This window comes from Sapajus apella, unplaced genomic scaffold (assembly GCF_009761245.1).
Source record: "Sapajus apella isolate SASKATOON/1434 unplaced genomic scaffold, GSC_monkey_1.0 scaffold36, whole genome shotgun sequence".
Taxonomy (NCBI): Eukaryota; Metazoa; Chordata; class Mammalia; order Primates; family Cebidae; genus Sapajus; species Sapajus apella.
In genome coordinates, this window is record NW_022436976.1 from 23,928,250 (window position 1) to 23,953,623 (window position 25,374).

Here is a 25,374-nt window from a genome sequence, read left to right on the forward strand (position 1 = left end):
AAAAAAAAAAAAAAAAAAAAGAAAAGTACACTGCTTTTGTAAAGGACTAGCATAGTCTCCTGAGTGAGATGAGAGGAAAAACCTAGTGAGACATCCTGGAGATGGCATTTCTTTTCCCTCGTCCACGTTTGCCTCACCCTAGCCAGTCCTGAGTCGGTCTTTCTATTTACTTTGCTCATGGAATCCAGCCCCAAACCCGGCTCATACCAAGCCCTTAAAATAAATGCTTGGTAAGTAGATTAATAAATGAATAAAATGTCTACAGATTCAACTGTAGAATGATAAGCTTCATTTATTTATTTAATCACGAGAGTGAAAACCAGCCAGGCACAGTGGCTCCTGCCTGTAATCCTAGCACTTTGGGAGGCTGAGGTGGGTGGATCACCTGAGGTCAGGAGTTAGAAACCAGCCTGCCCCCTCTCCCCCCAGCATAGTGAAACCCTGTCTCTACTAAAAATACAAAAAAATTAGCTGGATGTGATGGTGGGTGCCTGTAATCCCAGCAACTTGGGAAGCTGAGGCAGGAGAATCGCTTGAACCCAGGAGGCAGAGGTTCCAGTGAGCCACGATGGCACCATTACACTCCAGCCTGGGCAACAAGAGTGAAACTCCATCTCAAAAAAAAAAAAAAAAAAAAAAAAAAAGAGGAATGAAAACCAGGAAGGATGACGAATTTCTGTCATCTAAGTACAAACATGTGATGTATATTATCAAAACTCGTCTACATTCATAGTCAGCATACATTCTTGGTAAAGGGCCAAATATACATATTTTGGGCATTACAGGCCAGACCGTCTCTGTTGTGGCTACTGAACTCCATCATTAGAGTGTGAAAAAAGCCACTGACAATACAAAAACAAATCAGTGTCGATAAACCTGTATTTGTGAATACTGAAATATGAATTTCATAGAATTTTTACAAAATATTCTTTTGGTTTTTTTTTCAACCTTTAAAAAGCGAAAACCTTTTTTAGCTTGTAGGCCATGCAAAACCAGCTAACAGGCCGGATTTGACCCCTGCACCATAGTTTTCTGACCACATTCATCAGGTGTTTTAGTACAACTCCAAGCTTCAAAATAGTACCTGCTTGATGAAGTTTATGAAATTAATATTTATTAAAAATATATATAAAAGACAAATACCACAGAGACTTCAGGACTGCTAAATTAATATAGGGTTATGTTTTGCCACTGGTGAGTACTGTCTTTTAAAGAGTTCATTTTTTACTGATTTTTATCGCACAAAAGCAAGTAGGGCTAGGTACGGTGGCTTATGCCTGTAATCCCAGCACTTTGGGAGGCCAAGGCAGGCAGATCACTTGGGATCAAGAGTTTGAGACCAGCCTGGACAACATGGTGAAACCTCATCTCTACTGAAAATACAAAAATCGCCGGACATGGTGGTGGGTGCCTGTAGTACCAGCTACTCAGGAGGCCGAAGCAGGAGAATCACTTGAACCCGGGAGGCAGAGGTTGCAGTGAGCTGAGATCACCCCACTGCACTCCAGCCTGGATGTCACAGCGAGATTCTGTCTCTCAGGAAAAAAAAAGTAGAAATACCCATTATTTATTATAAAGTTCTATTTTCAGTCCTTCGTCAGCATAATTCAAGCCAGGAATTTAAAAAGAGAATGTGAATACCAATTTCTTTAAGCACTGAAAATCAACATTCTTCAAGCAGGTTACAGCAACATTGGTAGGGCTAAAAATTGGGTTTGACAGGCTTTTTAAAAGAGATATTACTCAAGACCTAAACATAATCTTTTGGAGAGATTAGAAGAATAATCCAGAAGCTTCAGATTCATCCAGAAGCCTCAGATTCAAATAACATTTACTGAGGTCCCTTTCTTTCTTTCTTTATCTTTTTTCTCATTTATAGTATTACAATCTTTCTTTCTCTCTTTTCTTTTTTCTCATTTATAGTATTACGATCTTTCTTTCTCTTTTCTTTTCTTTCTCTTTTCTCTCTTTCTCTTTCTCTTTCCTTTCTTTCTTTCTTTCCTCTCTTTCCTTTCTCTCTTTCTCTCTCTGTCTTTTCTCTCTTTCTGTCTCTCTTTTTCTTCTCTCTCTCTCTCTCTCTCTGTCACCCAGGCTGGAGTACAGTGGTGTCATCTCAGCTCACTCCAACCTCTGCCTTCCGGGTTCAAGTGATTCTCCTGCCTCAGCCTCCTGAGTAGCTGTGATAACAGGCGCCCACCACAAAGCCCAGCTAATTTTTTGTAGTTTTAGTAGAAACAGGGTTTCATCATGTTGGCCTGTTGGCCTGTTGGCCAAGCTGGTCTCAAACTCCTGACCTGCTGAGGTCCTTTTCCGTTCTAGTGCTTTTATATTCAAAAAGTAATAGGCAGTGGCGATGGCAGAGAGGAAGAAGATGGTAAAGGAAACGAAGTGACCTATCCAAGCCCCAAAGCTAAGGAAGTGGAGGAAGCATCTAGACTCAGGCTTCTGCCTCCTGGTCCAGTTCTCCTTTTAGGACATTAGGATCCCTTTCCTTCTTTAAGGCTTAATGAGCCAGATCTGCTCAGGAAAAGAATCATACCATAGCCTGTGAAGTCTGCATCTGTTGAATGGTATGATGAAGTTGGTGCTAATGGTATCTCTTGTGAACTGAAGGAGACTTTCGTTGGATATTTTTGCTGTTTCATCTGGCTGACAGCCTACAAAAGAAAGGAAAATTAGATGAATGTCAAAAAAGGGGAAAGGCAACAAGAAAATACTTTAAAACTGGTGAATTGTTACCCAAACAATGGTGCACTCTAATGATGTCTTTTGAGAATATAGGGTTGGAGGGATGGTAAGAGGTTAGGATGATTTATGCCCCACTCTGCATGCTTCCCTATTTAACTTTATATCTAAAATGCTTTGATGAAGGGCAGATCAAGGAAGGGAGGAAGGATAAACGCTGAAGATACTCTGTCACTGATCTGTACATGAAGCTGAGGGTAGGAGGAAGAACAAAAATTATGTTGCAATTTCTACTCCTTCTGATGAAATCAGCAAAAGTCCCTTTATCTATGGACTTTGAAATGACTTATCTGTGCTGTGCATATTGCAAAGCAATCTATGCTGGGGATGTCTGGAGCATCAATATTGTTCATTTCTTCTGGACATACCAGAGTCAAAGATGCATTTGGTAGGTTAATGAAGCAAAATGAGGGGCAGACAAAGAAAACCAACATCTACTGAAAGCCTACTAAATGCCAGGTATATCAGTGACATTTAATTCACATAAAGGAATTGTGCTTTATTCACCTATGATACCAAGAGCCTGGAACAGAGTAGGGACTCAATAAAATCCATGATGAATGAGTGAACAAGTGAATGAGTGCAGAAAGAAAAGCAAAACTGCACACAAGAAACTCAGGGTAGAAAGTCAACTTGCAATTCAATAAAGGTCCAGGGACCTTTGCTGTGTGAGCTTGGGAGAATTTAATTTGTAATTCTAGATTTTTGCTGACAGAACCTCCAATGAATATTAATATTAAAAAACTAAGAAAAACCAAAAGGACTCTTTGCTTATTTAACAGGAAGTTAAGAAATATACGTAGTAGCCAGGCACAGTGGCTCACACCTGTAATCCCAGCACTTTGGGAGGCCAAGGTGGGTAGATCACCTGAGGTCAGGAGTTCAAGTCCAGCCTGGCCAACAAGGTGAAACCCCATCTCTACTAAAAATACCAAAAATTAGCCGGCATGGTGACACACATCTGTAATCCCAGCTACTCGGAAGGCGGAGGCAGGAGAATCGCTTGAACCCAGGAGGCGAGGTTTCAGTGAGCCGAGATCGTGCCCCTGCACTCCAGCCTGGGCAACAGAGTGAGACTCCATCTAAAAAAAAAATTTATATATATATATATATATATATGTAGCAACCTGACCTGCCTCTGGATCTGCAGTTAGCTAGGGAACTCATGCCCAGCTGGAAGTCTGGTAGTAAAGTATAGGCTGGCCCTGGAGTCTAGAAATAGGACCAAAATAACTGCTCAAGAACCGTAACATCCAAGATTCTGTCTGTGCCTCAGTGTAAGGCATTATGCAGTGTGCGGTCACAATGCAACAATACCACCCAGTGCGCATATGCAATGTGGTTTTTAGTTTCCAAAACACTTTCACATCCGTGAAGTCAACCATGCAAATAACCCTGACAGTTAAATATGATTTTTTTTTTTTGCAGACAAACCAAGCATAAATGTCAAGTGACATATCTGAAATCATGCAACTAATTAGAGAAAGAGGTAGAACTGGAAGTCAATAGTTGAAGAATGCTACAAGCTTAAAGTCTTCATCAAACAGCTGATAGCCAATGATTCCATGTTTTTTCCTGCAGTTTTTCTATCACTGTCTTTTTATTTATTTATTTATTTTTTGGACAGAATCTCACTCTGTCACCCAGGCTGGAAGAGTGGCATGATCTTAGCTCACTGAAGCCTCGACCTCCTGGGCTCAGGTGATTCTCCCACCTCAGCCTCCCAAGTACCTGGGATTACAGGCATACACCATCACGCCTGGCTAATTTTTTGTATTTTTAGTAGAGATGGATGGGGTTTTGCTATGTTACCCAGGCTGGTTTCAAACTCCTGGACTCAAGCAATCCACCCATCTCAGCCTTTCAGAGTGCTGAGATTACAGGCATGAGCCACTGTGTCTGGCCGCTATCAGCATCATTTAATAATGACCATATACTTACTTAAAAAAACATGTTCAATTACACATCTATCAGTGATTTGAAAAGGAAGGAAGTGGAAAAGATAAATAAGAGGTTACTATAAGAAAACTGAACATTGAGAGGACTTAGATATCCAATTATTCTAAGGACCACACTTACTAGCCTCACTGAAGCTACATGTGCCAACAGACTTAAGTCCTCGTCAATGGGATGTACACAGAAGAGAAAGTACAATTTTTGGAACATTGTCCTAAGGAGAAAGATTCTGCCTTCCCCTTCTCTCTACTTGAAATGCAGATGTGTTGGTGATAACTGAAGCAGCTGTCTTAAACCAAAGAATGGATGCCATCATTTGAGGATGTAGAGTAATTAAATAAGAATAATCAGGTAAGAGTACAGTAATCAGATAAGAGGTGGTTGGGTCTGCGACACTTTGGAGACACCATATCATCCCCAAACTGACCACACAGACTTATGCAAAAGAGAACTTCTTGCAGCAATTGAGCTTGCATTTTTTTCTTCTTTTTTTGAGACAGAGTCTCGCTCTGTGCAGTAGCACGATCTTGGCTCACTGCAATCTCTACCTCCTGGGTTCAAGCAATTCTCCTGCCTCAGCCTCCGGAGTAGTGGGACTAGAGGTGTGTGCCTCCACGCCTGGCTAATTTTTAGTAGAGACAGAGTTTCACCATGTTGGCCAGGATGGTCTTGACCTCCTGATCTCTAGACCTCGTGATCTGCTTGCCTTGCCCTCTTAAAGTGCTGGGATTACACGCGCCTGTATCTTAACTCACACAGTACTTACAGCCAACTTACATTTTATATTGCCTCAAGAAAGAATATGGTTTCCCAACAAGGCTGGGTGCAAACTGCAGTGTTCTTTCATGAAAAATCACGTGACTTTTAAAACAGGAAAGCACTAGAGAGAGCAATCACTAGATTATGGCTTTTCTATAGAAAAGAGGTGATTGCTGCTTTCCTCTATGTCCCAGTTTCATGTAGCATCTGGTGCATAATAGGTGCCTGATAGATGTTGGTGGAATTGAATTCAATTTAACAATAAGGAAGCAGCCCATAGAATCCAAGTGAAATATCCAAACATATATACGTAGAGGCAGCCCTCTAGTTGTCAGTATGTGCTGATGGATGAAGGCATGCTCCCATGACTCATTCATTGGCACAAGACCAAACTACTACATAAGACAGACCAGAAAGAATGGATTTGCTGTTCTATGTTACTATATTAGATTATAAGAACTTGGATGGACTTTATAGGTCATCAAACCTAACTAAACCTATCCTGTTTCACAATAGGAACACCTATGGAGCTTTTAAAAATTACAGATACAGCCGGGTGCGATGGCTCACGCCTGTAATCCCAGCACTTTGGGAGGCTGAAGTGGGCAGATCACAAGGTCAGGAGTTTGAGACCATCCTGACCAACATGGTGAAACTCCGTTTCTACTAAAAAAAAAAAAAAAAGGGCCGGGCGCAGTGGCTCACGCCTGTAATCCCTGCACTTTGGGAGGTCGAGGCGGGTGGATCACGAGGTCAAGAGATCGAGACCATCCTGGTCAACATGGTGAAACTCCGTCTCTACTAAAACTACAAAAAATTAGCTGGGCATGGTGGCGTGTGCCTGTAATCCCAGCTACTCAGGAGGCTGAGGCAGGAGAATTGCCTGAACCCAGGAGGCGGAGGTTGCGGTGAGCCGAGATCTCGCCATTGCACTCCAGCCTGGGTAACAAGAGCGAAACTCCATCTCCAAAAAAAAAAAAAAAAAGAACCACTGGTTCAGTTGTAAAACACCCTTGTAGTTGTTGTATAAAAATTGTACTCATCAGTGTTTGTCTAGGAAGATTTACACTTCATCAGGTCCTCAGGATAGGAAAATAAAAATCACTACTCAAAAGAAGGTACATGTGGCTAACTTTGCTATCACTAATTAGCTGTGTGACCACAGACAAGTCACTTGACCGCCTCATCTATATATTGGTGACACATCTATATCTTGCAAGGTTGTTGTAAAGATTAAAGATAAATAAATGAATCCATCACTATGCCGGAAATAATTTAGGCTCAATTAATAACAGCTATTAATGCTTCTATGTCCTTTTAGAACGTATCAATAAATGATCGGCCAGCTTCTGATTGAAAAACCTTCAGGGATGGAAAATTCCACTTCCATGAAGAAGTTCATTCTATTCTGAAGCAGCTCAAAGGGTGGAAAAGTTCTGTATAATGAGCTGCTGGCCTCACTGCAGATGACGCCCACTGACCTCTGGTCATTTCTCTTTGGAAGCCACAGAAAGGGCTTAAAATCACTTTCCCAAAGGAGAATAATTAAGATGCTTAGGTGCTGACTATTCCACAAGAAGAAATGCGGGATGATATTTAGGATTCGCCCTAGTTCTAAAATTCTATGACTGTAATATTTTAGAGATGTTTGATATGTGCTTGAGATAGGTGGCAGTACATAAAGTTTTGTTTGTTTGTTTGTTTTGAGACAGAGTCCCGTTTTGTCACCCAGGCTGGAGTGCAGTGGCGCGATCTCAGCTCACTGCAACCTCTGCCTTCTGAGTGATTCTCCTGCCTCAGGCTCCTGAGTAGCTGGGATTACAGGTAACCACCAGCACACCTGGCTAATTTTGGTATTTTTAGTAGAGATGGGGTTTTGCCATGTTGGCCAGGCTGGTCTTGAACTCCTGAACTCAGGTTATCCACCCACCTCAGCCTCTCAGAGTGCTGGGATTACAGGCATGAGCCACTGCACCTCGCTGGGAATATATAAAGTATTAACTCCTTAATGGTATTTGCAATACATTAAAGCAAAACCTGCTTTTAAATTTTAAAAAAATTATAATTGGCCAGATACAGTAGCTCACACTTATAATCCCAACATTTTGGGAGGCTGAGGTTTGAGGATTGCTTGAGCCCAGGAGTTCGAGGTTGCAGTGAGCTCTGATTGCATTACTCTACTCCAGCCTGGGAGACAGAGTAAGACCCTGACTCTTAAAAATTGCTTACACGTTTTCAGTTGAACTGAATTTGGTTATTTTTAAGGTTCATTCTGTACCTTTTTTAAAAAAAAATTTGGGGTTTTTAGCATATAATTTTAAAGAATTTTCAAAGGCATTTTCTTTGGCAGTGTTTGAAATACGTATTTCCTGTAAGCTCTAGTAATCCATAGTTTTTTAAATATAAAAATAGCTAACATAGTAATAATGTATAAGCGTTAGAAACATAAAAGCATAGATCAGTACAAAGACATGAAAATCAGGACTCAAAAAAAGCAAGGAAAAAGCTCAACAACAACAGAAGTATCAACATTTTGATAAAAGTTTTTGGTTCTTTATGAGAAGTGAAATTCAAATGTAAGGAACACTAAAGTTATTTTATAGAAATTCTTCCATTTGTAATTTTTATTTCCAACATTGTGTAAGACATGGCGCTCTCAGAAATTTTTTTGGAGATAGAGCCTTACTACATTGCTTAGGGTAGACTAGAATTCCTGGGCTCAAGCAATCCTGCCTCAGCCACCTGAGCAGCTAGGACTATAGGTATGCACCACTGTGCCTGGCTAGATAGAATTTATTTAAGTGCAAGGGTGTTTTCAGGGATACCCTTTTATTATTTATTTATTTAAAGACAGTGTCTCGCTTTGTCATCCAGGCTGGAGTGCAATGGTGCAATCTTGATGGCTCACTGCAACCTCTGCCTCCCAGGTTCAAGTGATTCTCATGCCTCAGCCTCCTGAGTAGCTGGGACTACATGCATGCACCACCACACCTGGTTAATTTTTGTATTTTTAATAGAGATGAGGTCTTGCTATGTTGGCCAGGCTGGTCTGGAACTCCTGACCTCAAGCGATCTGCCTGCCTTGGTCTCCCAAAGTGCTGGGATTACAAACATGAGCTGGGATTACAAACCATGCCCACCCGGGATGCCCTTTTAAACACCTGTTTAGGGGGTTGAGGTAGAGAGGTGAACATAGGATATCTGCATACAACTTGCACAGAATTAAGATATAGTTGTGCATTGATTTCGGGATGCATAACCCTCCACAACCTCCTGTCAAGTAATAAAGGATCTGATCTCATTGCAATCGCCTCCTTCTCTTTTGGAACGCACGCTACCCCAGTAGAGCGAAACCTAAAGTACAAGTTATATACATTGTCAGGTGGGTATTCCAGTGCCTTCTGCGGATCTGCCACCATGCCTTGACCAATCACCTGGGAAATGTCTTCCTGAAATGCAAAAGACACAACCAATTAGCAGCATTGCAGGGCTCAACTGCACTTTCCAATTTCAGCAGTTAGCCCATTTAATTGGGCTTCCGTCTACTACAAAAATGAACAAAACACTGGGCATAAAAGTTTCACTCACCCACTGGACTAACTCTCAGTAATGAAGGCAGCTTTGTCACTTCCAAATGTTTTTTCAGTCCTTTCAGATCTCTGAGGCCTTAGGTCTATCAGATTTCTTTTCTTTTTTGTTTAAATAAAAGACAGGGTCTTTTTATGCTGCTGCTGGAGCACAGTGGGCTATTCATAGGCATGATCTCACTACCAATCAGCACAGGGGTTTGACCTGTTTCCAACCTGGGCTGGTTCACCCCTCCTTAGGCATCTTGGTGGTCCCTCCTTGCAGGAGGGCACCATATCGATGCTGAACCTAGTGCGGACACCTAATTGGCAGGGCTTGCTATAGCCTCAAACTCCTGGGCTTAAGTGATCCTCCTGTCTCAGCCTCCTGAGTAGCTGGGACTACCGGAACAACACCACACTCGGCCAGATACCCTCTGATGGCCATTTCAGCCCGAGTGCTTTCTTCTTCTGTCACACTAATACCCCTACATAACTATCTGTTCAGGGCTCTAGTCCTGAACTGGAGTTTTTTCCCCTTAAGATACTCAATTAGAATTTTTTAAAACACACAGCTACAGAAAATACTCTGGGATAAAGGTAAGTTAGCTCTAAAACCCATGGAGGAGTATAGCATCCAGGCTTGGGAGAGAAGCAACTTGTCAAAACACATGGAAAGCTGAAGCATAGCAAAAGGGCAGTTTATTAACTGAAATAAATAATAACATCAATAAATTGACCAGAATGTTTATGTCTGCCTCCCATCCTATCCTATCTTTTTTTTAATAGGTACATTTTAAGAGGAAATTATCATAGGATGATTTATTTTAAGGTATAAACTCCTACAACTGGGCTTCGGCAAAGCAGAGAACAGGACAGGCTGATCTGGACAGGAGAAAGCATGGGTTTACTTTGTCTTTTGGTAACGTCTGAGAGACACCCAGATGGTGAGGTGCACTCTACAGACGGCAGGTACGTAAGCTGATATTAAAGACAGGGATGACTTGTATAATGGACTGTTAGGAGTTTGTGATCCTAGCTCTTCAACTTAAGAGTTCTGCAAACCTGGCAGGGTGGTAGCTCACGCCTGTAATCCCAGCACTTTGGGAGGCCGAGGTGGGAGGATCACCTGAGGTTGGCTGGTCTGGCCAACATGGCGAAATCCCATCTGTACTAAAAATACAAAAATTAGCTGGGCACCTGTAATCCCAGCTACTCAGGAGTCTGAGGCAGGAGAAACGCTTGAACCTAGGAGGCAGAGGTTGCAGTGAGCTGAGATTGCGCCACTGCACTCTAGCTTGGGTGACAGAGCAAGATTCTGTCTCGAAAAAAATAAAAAGGAATTCTGCAAACCTGAACAGGTTATTTGCCCTCTTCAAGCCTTAATTTCCCCATCTATAAAATGGAAAAAAACAAGAGTAGCTATACTTTAGGGATGCTGAAAAGATTAAATGAAGTAATATATGACTGCCGTTAACATCACACCTGGCAATTAATAATTTTTTTATCATTATGCAAAACAATATATATATATATATATATATATATATATATATATTTTTTTTTTTTTTTTTAAGGGGTGTTTACTCATGTTACTCAGGCTGGAGTGCAATGGCGCGATCTCGGCTCACCGCAACCTCCGCCTCCTGGGTTCAGGCAATTCTCCTGCCTCAGGCTCCTGAGTAGCTGGGATTACAGGCACGTGCCACCATGCCCAGCTAATTTTTTGTATTTTTAGTAGAGATGGGGTTTCACCATGTTGACCAGGATGGTCTCGATCTCTTGACCTCGTGATCCACCCGCCTCGGCCTCCCAAAGTGCTGGGATTACAGGCTTGAGCCACCGCGCCCGGCCCCACCCCTCGTTCTTTGCTAGGCCTGTTCACACACCCTTTCTTCATCAGGCTCCCATTAGATGTATAACAAGACAATAGATAAGGGTCCGGTTATGCCCAGATGATCATTATTATTACATTCGGTTACAATCTCAGCCTATGTCCTTCATTCCCCATTGATTGACAGCCTGAAAGATTTAATCCCAGTAAGCTCTCTCCCGAGACTGGAGCCTAGGTCACCTGGATGATTGTGCTACACTTAGCTGCTTATTTCTAACTTACTCTCTGATTTTTGGGGGCCAGGACTTATCTCACTCATTTAGATTCTCTTTAATTTCTCCCTTCTAGGAGAAAGATCCTAGGACTGCTCCCTTCCCCTTGTAAACTTTGCTGCTAAACAGATATGATAAAATGAGCTAAAACATTACCTCATCTCATAATTCTTCCTTAGCCCCTGGGTGGTGTCCCTTCCACAACATGAATGAATTATCATTTTTTTGAAGATTATATTGTATCTTTTTATGTATGTGTCTCCCATGTCTTAATATGATCAACTTTGTCATATTTCTTTCATCAACATATGGCAGAATAGAATCGGGGCTTCATAAAGCATTAGTGCTGAATGAATCAAAGTTTGAGAACTTAAATCCTAAATGCACCCAGGTGGATTTGAGAGCCAGCCATGAAAGGAAGGTCACACAGTGAAGGTGACTCTGTGGCTTTTACTTTACAGGATCACGCTTGAAAAGAGAGAAAAAAAGATGTGGAAAGGTCAATAAGGCTCATGGGAATTTTTAAGAGGAAAAACTCTAACCTGCCTTGTAAAATGAAACTATTGGTGTTATTCCTACCAGTGTGTATCAAATGGCCTTAGGAGGAGCAAAAGTAAGTGCCCCTGTTTGAAAGTGATACTGCAGATGTGCAATTTGACCTTGGTTTCAGCCCCAATCAATTAACCAGTCCTTGGGACAAAGGATCTGACTTCCCTAACCATAGGTTTAAAAATCCAATTTGCATATCACATGGAGGAACTACTAATTTGGTTTTACTCTTCCTTATCATTTGTACTTTTTAGTAAAAAGAAATGGCACTGGACTAACAGCTGCAAAATCTGGGTTTGGACTGGTTCTGCTACCAGCAGTCACAGTGTTTGGAAGCTTTCATTTTTGTCAACATTAAGAATGCAATAACAGCTACCTGAATAAGGGGTTATGAGCAAAGTTAAACTCAACACGTGCTTACTGAGCACCTACTACATGCCAGCACATAGAAAAAGAAAGACAGAGGAGCCCTTGCCCTTAGCACATTTACAGATCTAGTGAGACAGATGTTAAGGAAATAATCATAGAAACAATGAATACGACTGAACGGTAGATGCATGAAGGTGTGTGGCAGGTAGCAGGAGCCTGAAGTGTCAGTTTCCTTCTTTTTATCTTGTCCTCAAAAATGTAGAAGGAGATGAGGAAATCTGATTTTTGAAAAGCATCGGTCTAACACACTGCCCAATTTCTTATATTGATTACCCTTAAAAATCTGAGTCAAAGGATGGAGCTGGTATGTGATGATGAAGAAAATTACAACAGCTAAAATCTCCTGAGTATGACTGTGCCTGTTACTCAGCTGAGCAGTTACACATTTGTTCACGTATCCAACAGACCTGTGTAATAGGGGCAATCACCATTCTTATTTAGAGCCGAGGTAACTGGGGCACAGAGAGGCTAAATTATTATTTGCCAAGCCCGAACTTAACTCAGAGGCATCTTGCTGCAGAGCCCTTGCTCTTAACTGAAGAGCAAACCTTCAGGGAAAGGGCAAGTCCTGTTTACCTCTCCCAGCAATGCACACAGGATTCTTAGCCAGCAATGACATACGGATTCCATTTTTAGATTCAGTACCAGGTCAGAACAAGTCATACCTGCTTATTTTAAACTTGGGTTGGAAAAAAAAATCATGGCACTAGTCACTGCAGTGACCTTGGGTCACTTTCCTTCATGTTTTGTGTTTAAACATGAATTTATAATTTGCTAATTGTCCATTATTATACCAAAGAAGCTCTTAATGTCTTCAAAATGGAAGTGTGGGGACATTCTAATGTGTTTACTTTGCAAGGGACCCCTAAATAAGAAGACTAAAGAAGTGTGGTAGAAAGGTCATCTCATTTCATGAAATAAACTGATATGACACACTCTGTCAGCAGGATGCTATAATCTACAGCACAGTCCTATGAGCTCCTGAAAGAAAATGCTTTGTGGGCCAGGAAAATTACTGTGATCAAGAGAAGGAGCTTCTTAAGGGCAGACATAAAAGGCAACACTGGCAATATCCCATATGATAGATGGGTGAGATGTCCAGCGGAGAATCCCCAAAGCTGATTTATCTCTGTCCCAAAGCTGGACAGTCAAAAAGCCCTGTCTCTCTGGCCACAGTAACTGGTCCAAGGGTGGACACTTGAACCACGTAAGAATACTCTACAGATTTTCCAATGTAGACCCAAGGGAAGAGAGTCAGCTCTTTTCTGGCAGAGAGGCTTAGGAGCTTTGGGCAGCCATACGCGTACCAGGCTGAAGAAGCACATCTGCAGGAGAAGAGTCAGATAAACAGACAGAACCCTGGCAGCAACAGGTCTCTGGTTCCAATCGCCACTGAGGCTAAGTGTCAACCATGTGCTGCCTACAAGTATATGAAAAACAAACCTCTAGCCGTTGAGTAAATTTCCCCTTTTGTCTAAGGAATGTCAAGTTGAGGTTCTGTCACTTGCAACCAAGAGACTCATTTTTTTTTTAGTTTTGAGACAGAGTCTCGCTCTGTCACCCAGGCAGGAGTGCAGCAGTGCGATCTCGGCTCACTACAACCTCTGCCTCCCGGGTTCAAGCAATTCTCTGCCTCAGCCTCCCGAGTAGCTGGGATTACAGGTGCTCACCACCACACTTGGCTAATTTTTGTAATTTTAGTGGAGATGGGGTTTCACCATCTTAGCCAGGCTGGTCTCGAACTCCTGACTGTGTGATCTACCTGGCCTCCCAAAGAGCTGGGATTACAGGTGTGAGCCACTGCTTCCAGCCTGCAATCAAGAGACTCCTAATTGAAACAGGGTGGAGCCCATCTCTCCCAGAAGAGATCCACCAGGATAACAAACTCAGATGCATCCAGGCATCAGGCTCTAAGGCAGCCAAATGATGAATGAAGTGAACCGAGTATAAGACAGCAAATTAGGCCAGGTGTGGTGGCTCATGCCTGTAGCCCCAGCACTTTAGGAGGCTGAGGTGGGTGGATCACTTGAGTTCAGGAGACCAGCCTAGGGAACATAATAAAACTCTATCTCTACAAAAAATACAAAAATTAGCCAGGCATGGTGGTGCATACCTGTGGTCCCAGCTACTCAGGAGGCTGAGGTGGGAGGATTGCTTACGTCAATGAACTCTTTCTCTACTGCAATGCTGTGGTCTCAGTGGGTTGATCTTGTCTGTGTAGACAGCAGGAGAAATACACTTAAAAAAACTTTTCCTGGGTCAGTTCCAGCCTGATTCCTACTCATCTAACCACCTGTATTAAGTGAAATCACATTAGCAAAGTTCCCACAGGCCAGGCTTGGTGTCTCCTGCCTGTAATCCCAACACTTTGGGAGGCTGCAGTGGGAGGATTGCTTGAGCCCAGGTGGTCAAAGCTGCAATGAACTGTGATCACGCCACTATGCTCCAGTCTGGGTGGCAGGGTGTGATTTCGTCTCAAAAAACAAGTTTCCACAGCACCTTACCTTGCCCTTCAATAATACTTACTAACATTAATAATTACTTATTTAAAGTTGGATTCAAATCTTGGCCGTGGCACTTAATTAGTTGAGTGTCTCTGTGTCTCAGTTTCCTTATTTATAAAATGGGAATAGTAATAGACCAATTTCATATAAAATACAAATTAATACACTTAGAATGGTGCCTCTAGAATGCATAGTAAATGCCATGAAAGCATGAGCACCAGTTATCCTCAGCAGTTCCGAAGGCGCCCGAAGGCAGGATTGTTCACTCTCACTACACCTTGGTTAGCACAGAACCGGGGACATAACAGGCCCTCAATACAAACTTGCTTAATTTCCGAAAGAGAAGGTGGATTTATAGCTCCTTTTGAAAGACAATAAAATCAACACACGTTTTAAGAGTATAGGCTCTTATTATGTGGGCAAATAAGGCTTCCCAGAAAACTGACAACTTTATAGACTCAGAGAACAATGCCCAAGCAGAACTTGGTTCTGAGGAGCAGTGGGATTTTGAAAAGAGGGCATCAGACTTGCGAGCTCGATTCTGAGCCATGTCATTTTACTTCTCTGGGCCCTGAGTGCTACTAATTACGATTGTGAGATCACTTTCTCGATTTAGAGCAAATCTGATAAGTAAGTGATTCCTTCTGGGCAAGTTAAATTTCAAGTTGAATAAGTCTCCACATTGGACTAGTTACAGTGGTTGGAAATGAAGGTAAGCTAGCAGAGACCAAAGCCTCAATTTTTTTTTTTTTTTGAGACAGAGTCTTGGTCTGTCGTGCAGGCTGGAGTACAATGGCGTGATCTTGGCTCACTGCAGCCTCTGCCTCCTGGGTTCAAATGATTCTTGTGCCTCAGCCTCCCAAGTAGCTGGAATTACAGGCACATGCCACCATGCCCAGCTAATTTTTGTACTTTTAGTAGAGACAGAGTATTGCCATGTTGTCCAGGCTGGTCTCGACCTCCTGAAATCAGATGATCTGCCCGCCTTGGCTTCCCAAAGTGCTGGGATTACAGACATGAGCCACCACATCTGGCCTAAAGCTATGAATTTGTGTCAAAATTGTGTGCCTACATTTCTGCTGTCTTTGAGTTCATCAGGTTACTTTCTCTGTTACACTGGTGTCTCTACATTATCTTCATTTACTATGGCAAGGGGAAGAGAACAGAAGAAAAAAACAAGAGCTTTTCTCCAGAGACTTTCCTGTAGGATGTAGGCTTGACTGTAAAACCTACAGCCTTTTTATCACCAGGAAAAGGAAATTTTTCAGGTACGTAAATCTCAAGTGGTTTTCAGAAATACAAGATATAAAGAACAATGAGCTGTGAAAAATGCCACATATTTGAATGCACTTGAACTCTGCCATTGACAATTTGCATACTATCACAAAAGAGAGGCCAGTGCTGACTCAGTCACACTTTCCTGCTCCTTAGAGGGAATTCCCAGACCCTTGCTACAGATGCACTTTTTATGTTGCATCTGAAACAGAAAAAAAGATTTGCACAGTGACATCTGCTCCCAATAGCAAACCAGAAATCTAGCAGTTGTTGATGGAGTGCAAATTGGGGGTAAAAATGGATTTTAAGCATACAGTTCAAGATCTCATTTTAAAAATGAGTAGGCTATAACACCTGGGAATTCTAGCCTGGAAGTAAGACCTAACAAGAAGCCTGTAATCATTAGAAACACATTTTAAACTATTTTTTCATACGTGGACACCAGCACTTTAAAAACACTTATGAGGGCCTGGCGCGGTGGTTCATGCCTGTAACCCAAGCACTTTTTGGGAGGCTGATGTGGGCAGATCACTTGAGCCCAGGAGTTCAAGACCAGCGTGGCCAACATGGCGAAACCTCATCTCTACTTAAAATATAAAAACATTAGCTGGGCATGGTAGTACACACCTGAAGCATGAGAATCGCTTGAACCCGGGAGGTGGAGATTGCAGTGAGTTGAGATTTGTGCCATTGCATTCCAGCCTGGGCAACAGAATGAGACTCAGTCTCGAAAAAAAAAAGCATTATGGCTCATATCCCATTTATACTTCAGAAGTCATGAAGTCCATAAGATGAAAAACAAAAACCATATCATCATCTCAGCAGACTTGGAAAAAGCTTTTGATAAACATAACTTCATGGTAAAAACTCTCAACAAACTAGGCATCAAATGAATGTACCTCAAAATACTAAAAGCCATCTTTGACGAACCTATAGCCAATATCATACTGATCGTGCAAAAGGTAGAAGCATTCCTTTTAAGAACTGGAACAAGAGAAGGATGCCAACTTTCACCACTCCTATGTAACATAGTACTGGAAGTGCTAGCCAGAGCAACCAGGCAAGAGAAAGAAATAAAAGGCATTCGAATAGGAAAATAAAAAAATCAAATCCTCTCCCTTCACTGATGACATAATTCTATACCTAGAAAACCCTAAAGACTGCCAAAAAACTGGCCCTGATAAATGACTTCAGTGAAGTTTCAAGATACAAAATTGGTGAACAAAAATCAGTAGCATTTCTATACACCAATAACATTCAAGCTGAGAGCCAAATCAGGAATGCAATCCCACTTACAATAACCACACAAAAAAATACCTAGGAATACATTTAACCAAGGAGGTGAAAGATCCTTATAAGCAGAACTACAAAACCCTGCTGGAAGAAATCAGAGGTGACACAAACAAATGGAAAAGCATTCTATGCTCATGGACTGGAGGAATCAATATTGTTAAAATGGCTACACTGCCCAAAGCAATCTACACATTCAATGCTATTCCTGTCAAACTATCAACATCATTTTTCACAAAAGTAGAAAAAGCTTAGCTGTAAGCTATGAACTTGCCACTGCACTCCAGCTTGGGCAACAGAGCAAGACCCTGTCTCCAGGACTCTTCAGTTTATAGATTTACTTACATTATCTGATATGATCCTCACTCCCTCTCGTCTACCATCGCCATATTTTCACCCATCAAGTTATGTTAGTACAGAACAGTTGAACTGAACATGGTGAAACCCAGTCTCTATAAAAAATACAAAAAAATTAGCCAAGTATGGTAGTATGTGCCTGTAGTCCTAGCTACTTGGGAGGCTGAGGCAGGAGGATTGCTTGATCCCTGGAGTTTGAGGTTGCAGTGAGCTATGTGTGTGCCACCACACTCTGGCTTGGGCAACAGAGCAAGACCTTGTCTCAAAAATTAAATAAAAAATAAAATAAAAGTTGAAATTAAAAAAAAAAAGTCAGCTGAGTGAAATACATAGGTTCTGAATCCTTACGATAGCACTTACAGGCTCTGAGTCTTCGGGCATGCACGTTAACTTCTGGTCCCTCATCTGCAAAATGGAGATGACGATAGTATTAATGCTTTCATTATGGGAAACACAGAGGTGGAGATCAATAGTTTCTGCTCAGTTCCTAACAAATAAACATAGAATCCAGGTGGATGGTATTGTTGTTATTATTGCTGTTTCCATCAGGATAAATGAGATCACATTTTAAACTGCCCATTATAGTGACACAGATGTTTCTTGTTTTACAGAGACATCTAAAAACAGTCAAGAGTGAAGGTATCCTCTTTCACCACAAATCTGCTCCTCTTCTTGTTTCATTTCTCAGTAAATAGCATCAACCAACCAGCCAGTCAGCTGCCCATGATGTATCTGAGAATCATTTTTGCCTCCTCCTTCTTCAACCTTCGTATCTGTATAACCATCAAGTCCTGTCCACTCTGACTCCTGTGTATGTTGAAAATCTGTCTATATTTCTCTGTCCTGGCCAGATCCTTGGTTTCAGTCATCATTAACTTTCATCTCAGTTACTCTAATAGCTTTTCAACTCTCTTTCTGACTTCAGTTTTGACATTTTCTAACTGATTCGTTATTATTTCTATACATATTATATAATTATATATAATACATAATTCAATTAATTATATATTATATATATTATAATTAGGTATAATGATATTATTAAAGCTATTATAGAATATAAATAAAAGTTGAATGACTGGGTATGGTGGCTCACGCCTGTAATCCCAGTACTTTGGGAGCTACATTTGCATCATCACACTGTAGCGTCACTTATATATATAATACATATAATTATAAATTATACAAATATAGTGTTAATTATGTATAATGATTATATATTTATAATTACAATTATATATTAATCATTATATATAATTTTATATATATATATATATATATATATATATAAAATTTTCTTTGCAAAATTGACCAATGTATCTGATTCTTTTTTTTTTTTTGAGATGGAGTCTTGCTCTCTCACCCAGGCTGGAGTGAAGTGGCGTGATCTCAGCTCACCACAACCTCCGCCTCCCAGGTTCAAGCAATTCTCCTGCCTCAGACTCCTGAGTTGCAGGGATTACAGGTGTGTGCCACCATGCGCAGCTAATTTTTATATTTTTAGTAAAGACTGGGTTTCACCATGTTGGCTAGAATGGTCACAAACTTATGACCTCAAGTGATCTGCCCGCCTTAGCCTCCCAAAGTGCTGGGATTGCAGGCGTGAGCCACTGCACCTGGCCTAACTGATTTTTCCAAGGGCACCCAGAAGATCTTTTCAAAAGCTTAATCTCATCTTTATAACCCCTTGTTGAAAACCATTCTAAACGCTTCCCGTGGTATGAAGTCCTTTCTCCTGGTCCACAAGGCCCTCTGCCAGCCAGCCCCTGCTGCCTTGGTGACTTGGTGGTTTGTCACCTCCTGCTACTACATGTGCATGCCCATAGTTCTGTCTCTAGGATTAGTCCAGGCAGGCAGACGTGGGACCTACAGGTGGTGCTGTCAGGGAAGCAGGCTGCGTTACAGAAGGATGAAAAGGCAGGGACTGAGATAAACTGAGTATGTAACTGAGGGGCAGCTTGGAACGCTGGTCCATTTCCAGTGGAAAATGGAAACCAGGATATTTATGGAAAATCTCCTGATTCATAAAACTCTTAGCTCAAACATCTTAAGAATGTTGCGTAGACTAAATGAAACACATTTGTGGGCTGAATCTGACTCCTGACAACCAGCTTGTGACCTTGGCGTTAGACCGAGTGTAGCATGCTCCTGGACATGAAAGAGGTCTTACTTATCATCTTTACATGCCTAGAGCTTGACACACTGCACAGAGTCTAAGAAAATGTGTACTGAATAATGAGAGCTCTGGCACACCTACATTTCATATAGGCAAAATCTGGTATTAATGATAGGTACCACTAACTGAGATTTTACTGCATGCCACATGCTGTCAGAAATTTCTTTTCTTTTCTTTTCTTTTTCTGAGATGGAGACTTGCTCTGCCTCCCAGACTGGAGTGCAGTGGCGTGATCTTGGCTCACTGCAACCTCCGCCTCCTGGGTTCAAGTCATTCTCCTGTCTCAGCCTCCAGAGTAGCTAGGATTATAGGCACCTTTGCATTTTTAGTAGAGATGGGGTTTCACCATGTTGGCTAGGCTGGTCTCTAACTCCTGACCTCATAATCCACCCACCTCGGCCTCTCAAAGTGTTGGGATTACAGGCGTGAGCCACCACACCCAGCCTGTGTCAGAAATTCCACAAACAAAATCATACTTGATCCTTACAAAGAAGTGAGCACCACCTTCTCTAATTTTTGGATGAAGAAACACAGGCAGACAGGATAAGCCACTTTCCCAGAGGCAGGATTTAATCTGTTCAGACTTCAGAGGCCACAATTTGTATCTGACAGCCTTTTTCATCTGGAAAAGCAAGTGCTCCCAATCCATGTGGCAATACCAGTGTTATTTGTAACATGTGACACTCACTGTTTAATAAGTATGTATAAATTTTTTATATGGATCAAATGTATCAAGGTGGAGAGTAAAGAATGTTGGTATTCTAGCTGACAAGGACTCTGAAATGGTAAAATACACTGTCAGCTGCAGTGTGAATTTCCATGTCACAGCTCATTTAGGTTACTGATAAGTCACCCTGAAAACAATTAATGTTTCTTCAGGCATCTTTCTACCCTGTAAATTCTAAAATCTCCACAAAGAAACTCCAAGAAGAATGCTGCCCTGAGTGGTCTGGAATACTATCATTTTTGTATTCTTGCCCTAAGGGTCAGAAATTATATTTCACAATGAAAGACAACAGTAAAGACAAATACCACTGAAAATTGGAGAAATCACAACGCTCTGAAAATTTTTGAAAAATCTAAAATGTTCTTTTTTTTTTTTTTTTTGAGACGGAGTTTCGCTCTTGTTACCCAGGCTGGAGTGCAATGGCGCGATCTCGGCTCACCGCAACCTCCGCCTCCCGGGTTCAGGCAATTCTCCTGCCTCAGCCTCCTGAGTAGCTGGGATTACAGGCACGCACCACCATGCCCAGCTAATTTTTTGTAGTTTTAGTAGAGACGGGGTTTCACCGTGTTGACCAGGATGGTCTCGATCTCTTGACCTCGTGATCCACCCACCTCGGCCTCTCAAAGTGCTGGGATTACAGGCGTGAGCCACCGCGCCCGGCTTTCTAAAATGTTCTTGAGGCAGCTGTACACAAACCAGGTCTGTAATGACAAGTGTCACTTGACATACCGAGTGCACTGCTCCCATACAGTTGTACAAAAAGGGGGAAGTACAGTAAGCACATCTCTTTGGGGCACTTCTAACACAGTTATCTTGGGCTCCTGGCCAAGCTTTGGGATTAGGCTTGTTCTGAAGCCCCGGATACTATGGCAATTGCCATTTAAATAGCTCTAAACCTGCATTCAGAGGAAAGCTTTAAAGACCACTTATAGACACAAGGTTTACATACTGGGGGCAAGGCATGTCAATTATTTTACTGACAACTCTGTGAAACTTACCTAGTAAACCCATATATTGCCTTGCTGAAGAGTCAAGCATGTATATTTTATATGATTTTTGCAAGAAGACAAAGATATTTTGCAAAAATATATATGAGAATATATACTGTTTCCACCATCTCTTGTGGACTGTCACTGCCTCAATCAACTCTCAATCAGGGCATCAGTGCCCATTCTGGCCTGTCTATCTGATCCCACACTGCAGCTACAGTGAACTTGGAGTCATCTCCTGCAGACCTCTGTGGCCTCCCACTGGCATCAACAGGGAGGTCACATTGCCTAATGCAGCCTGGTTGCTGCTGACCCCTCCAATTTTGCTTCCATCTCACCCATCTGGCAAACACAGATTTTCAGTTCATCAGACTCTCAGAGGCTCTAAGGTTGCCTAAAACCTTCCTTTGTTTTTTACTTTGTTCCATTCCCAATTATTGTTGGTTTTTCCTTCAAATTTCTCCCCAGGGTACCCTCCCTCTCAAGGTCAAATCACCTTTTATACACTCTATAATCAAATTCTTAGATTTGATTAGAGTTGAGGTTTCAGGCCAGAAGCAGTGGCTCATGCCTGCAATCCCAGCACTGTGGGAGGCTGAGGTGGGCGGATCACCTGAGGTCAGGAGTTCCAGACCAGTCTAGTCAACATAGTGAAACCCTGTCTCCACTAAAAATACAAAAATTAGCTGGCATGGTGGCAGGCGCCTGTAATCCCAGCTATTTGGGAGCCTGAGGCAGAAGAATCACTTGAACCTGGGAAGTGGAGGTTGCAGTGAGTCCAGATCATGCCATCACACCCCAATCTGGGCAACAAGAGTGAAACTTTGTCTCAAAAAAAAAAAAAAAAAGAGTTTAGGTTTCAATCTGCTTGTGACATTATTTCTCTCTCCTGGGAGGCTGTAAGCAATACAAGAGAAAGTAAACTTATATAAACTTATGAAAGTAAATTTATGTTTACTTTCAGGAGCATCTTCCAAGGACCTAGCATAAAGTGTAGTAACAAGCAGAATGCAAGAATTTATAAGATAAAATTAGGTTTTTAATTTGATGGATAAAGAAATTAGGCCTTATCTACTAGGGTACAGATTATTAAATACTTGAAAAATATTCCAAGAGGCGGACAGGATATATGTGAGTTACTTCACCATTTCTGATTTGATTTCCATTTCCCCTTTTTCCTCTTTCTCCCAGTTGTTTTTATTTTTAACACTGAGATACAACTAACGTATGTAACATGCACTCATCTACGGTGCACAAGCGAACGCTTTTACTATCTTTAGAGCTGTGAAACATCACGATCTACATTTACAATATTTTCATAATCTCAGAAGGAAAGCCCATACCCTGGTACTCACTCCACACTCTCAGTCACAGGCAACCGCTGATTTACTTTCCGTCTCTGTAGATTTGCCTTATTCTGGATATTTCATATAAATAGAGGCTGGGTGTAGTGGCTCACATCTATAATTCCAGCACTTTGGGAGGCCGAAGTGGACAGATCACTTGAGGCCAGGTGTTCTAGACCAGCCTGGCCAACATGGCAAAGCCGTGTCTCTACTAAAAATGCAAAAATTAGCTAGGCCTGTGTTCTCAGCTACTCAGGTGGCTGAGGTACGAGAATTGCTTGAACCTCAGAGGTGGAGGTTGCAGAGCAGGGAGCTGAGATAGCGCCACTGCACTCCTGCCTGGGTGACAGAGTGGGACTTAAAAACAAACAAATTATAGTAACCTGCAATTTGAGCCTTGGCTTCATTGGGTGATTTTAGGCAACTTTTTTTTGAGACGGAGTTTCACTCTTGCCCTGAGTGGCATAATGTTGGCTCACTCCAACCTCTGCTCCTGGGGTTTAAGCGATTCTCCTGCCTCAGCCTCCCAAGTAGCTGGCATTATAGGCACCTGCCACCATGCCCAGCTAATTTTTGTATTGTTAGTAGAGATAGCATTTCACCATGTTGGCCGGGCTGGTCTCAAACTCCTGACCTCAGGTGATCCACCCACCTTGGCCACAACTTTTTTTTTTGAGATGGGATCTTACTCAGTCACCCAGGCTAGGGTGCAGGGGCATTGTCATAGCTCACCGCAGCCTCAAACTCCTGGCCTCAAGTAATCCCCCTACTTCAGCCTCCTGAGTAGCTGGGATCAAAAACCGGAGCCACTGTGCCTGGCTCCAAAGCTTATTTAACGTTTCAGTGCTTCATCTCTTACATGGAGATGACACTACTATTAACTTCATACAATTGTTATGTGAATAAGTCAGCACGTGTTAAAGAGCTTAGAATATATTAACTATGATGGTGAACTTCAGGTGTCCATCTGAGTAGATTAAGGGACATCTAGATAGCTGGTAGAAGACTATTTCTGGGTGTATCTAGGAGGGTGTTTCCAGAAATGATGGGCACTTGAAGGAGTGGACAAAGCAAGGAAGATCCACCTCCATCCAGTTTGGGTAGGTACCATCCAATCAGCTGAGGGCAGGTAGAACAAAAAGGCAGAGGAAAGGTGAATTCACTCTTTTTTCTGGGACACCATTTTCTCCTGCCCCTGCACATCAGAACTCCATGTTCTCCAGCCTTTGGTCCAGAGAACTTTTACCAGCAGCCCCCTGGTTCTCAGGAACTGGATCATACCACTGTCTTCCCTAGTTCTCCAGTTTGCAGACAGCCTATTGCGGGACCTCTCAGGCTCCATAAACATGTGAGACAATTCCCTTAATAAATCCCTTCTCAGATATCCATATATCCTATTGGTTCTGTCTCTTTGGAGAACCCTAATACATTAGTAATTGTGCTTTTCAGGTAGAAAAACTCACTCCAACTTTTCTATACCTTAATGCTTCACTCGGAATAGTTGTTTCTTTTATGGCTAACCCTTAATGCTTTAATCAGAATGATAGCATCGTCCTCATTAACAACAACTCATTCTTCAACAGGGACTACAGCGTACTCCGACATGGTTCTAAGGAGTACTTTACTGTTATCAACTCCTTTAATTTTTCCTCCCATTTTACAGAGGCATAAACTGAGTCACAGAGAGGTTAAGTCATTTCTGTAAGGTTATAATTGCTAACAAATAGCAGAAACAGGATTTGAAACCAAGTAGTCTAGCTCTAGTGATTGCACTCTTAATAATTTAATCAGGCTGGGCATGGTGGCTCACACCTGTAATCCTAGCACTTTGGGAGGCTGAGGCTGGCAGATCACCTGCGGTTGGGAGTTCAAGACCAGCCTGTCCAACATGGTGAAACCCCATCTCTACTAAAAATATAAAATTAGCCAGGTGTGGTGGCACATGCCTGTAATACTAGCTACTTGGGAGGCTGAGGCAGGAGAAATCACTTGAATCCAGGAGGCAGAGGCTGCAGTGAGCCGAGATCCTGCCACTGCACTCCAGCCTGGGTGACAAGAGTAAAATTCGGTGTCAAAAAAAAAAATTAATTATACTGCTTCGAAAGAGCATATGAACATAGATATTCTGAACATTATAAACATGTAAGTTTATATCCAAAAGATTAATTATTTTAGGGATTCTTGAGCTTTGAGGTCAGCAAGCTACCAGGATGTCATGGAGCTCTCAGCGTGAGTCCTACTTATCCCAATTTCTAGTTTTTTGATCTTCCACTGAGCAGATAAAGTCTCATGTATAAATCTGGGGTAAATAATCCTTGTCCTTCTTTCTCCATATGGTTACTTTGGGAATAATACTGAGTAAGATACAAACCAACTAAATATCATTTTAGAAAAAACTTAAATATTAAAAAAATTAAGCCAATGAGATTATAGATGAAACTGTTTTACAAATTGGAAAACTCTGCACAAGTAGTTCCATTAAAGTTCTTTTCAAAAGGCTTATAAAAGGCTCTCACCTAGACTTCTGAAATAGATACCAGACACCTCCCTGCCACCAATGTCTCACAACTGGAGTCTGTTTCACAAACCATCATCTGATC

General features: G+C 41.8%; 1 protein-coding gene across 15 annotated transcripts in view; it reads right to left on the minus strand.

Annotated features, from left to right (window-relative positions):
• Positions 1 to 25,374, minus strand: part of PATJ (PATJ crumbs cell polarity complex component) — a 395,978-nt gene that overhangs the window by 75,216 nt on the left and 295,388 nt on the right. For 7 of the 15 annotated variants that reach the window (XM_032296822.1, XM_032296813.1, XM_032296816.1 and 4 more), the window contains 3 exons: positions 17,897 to 17,941; positions 8,835 to 8,909; positions 2,540 to 2,657 (listed from right to left, as the gene is read on the minus strand). In XM_032296822.1, the coding sequence (XP_032152713.1) occupies positions 2,540 to 2,657; positions 8,835 to 8,909; positions 17,897 to 17,941 (238 nt within the window). The remainder of the gene's footprint in view (positions 1 to 2,539; positions 2,658 to 8,834; positions 8,910 to 17,896; positions 17,942 to 25,374) is intronic. The other 8 variants (XM_032296819.1, XM_032296814.1, XM_032296821.1 and 5 more) reach the window with 5 other exon arrangements.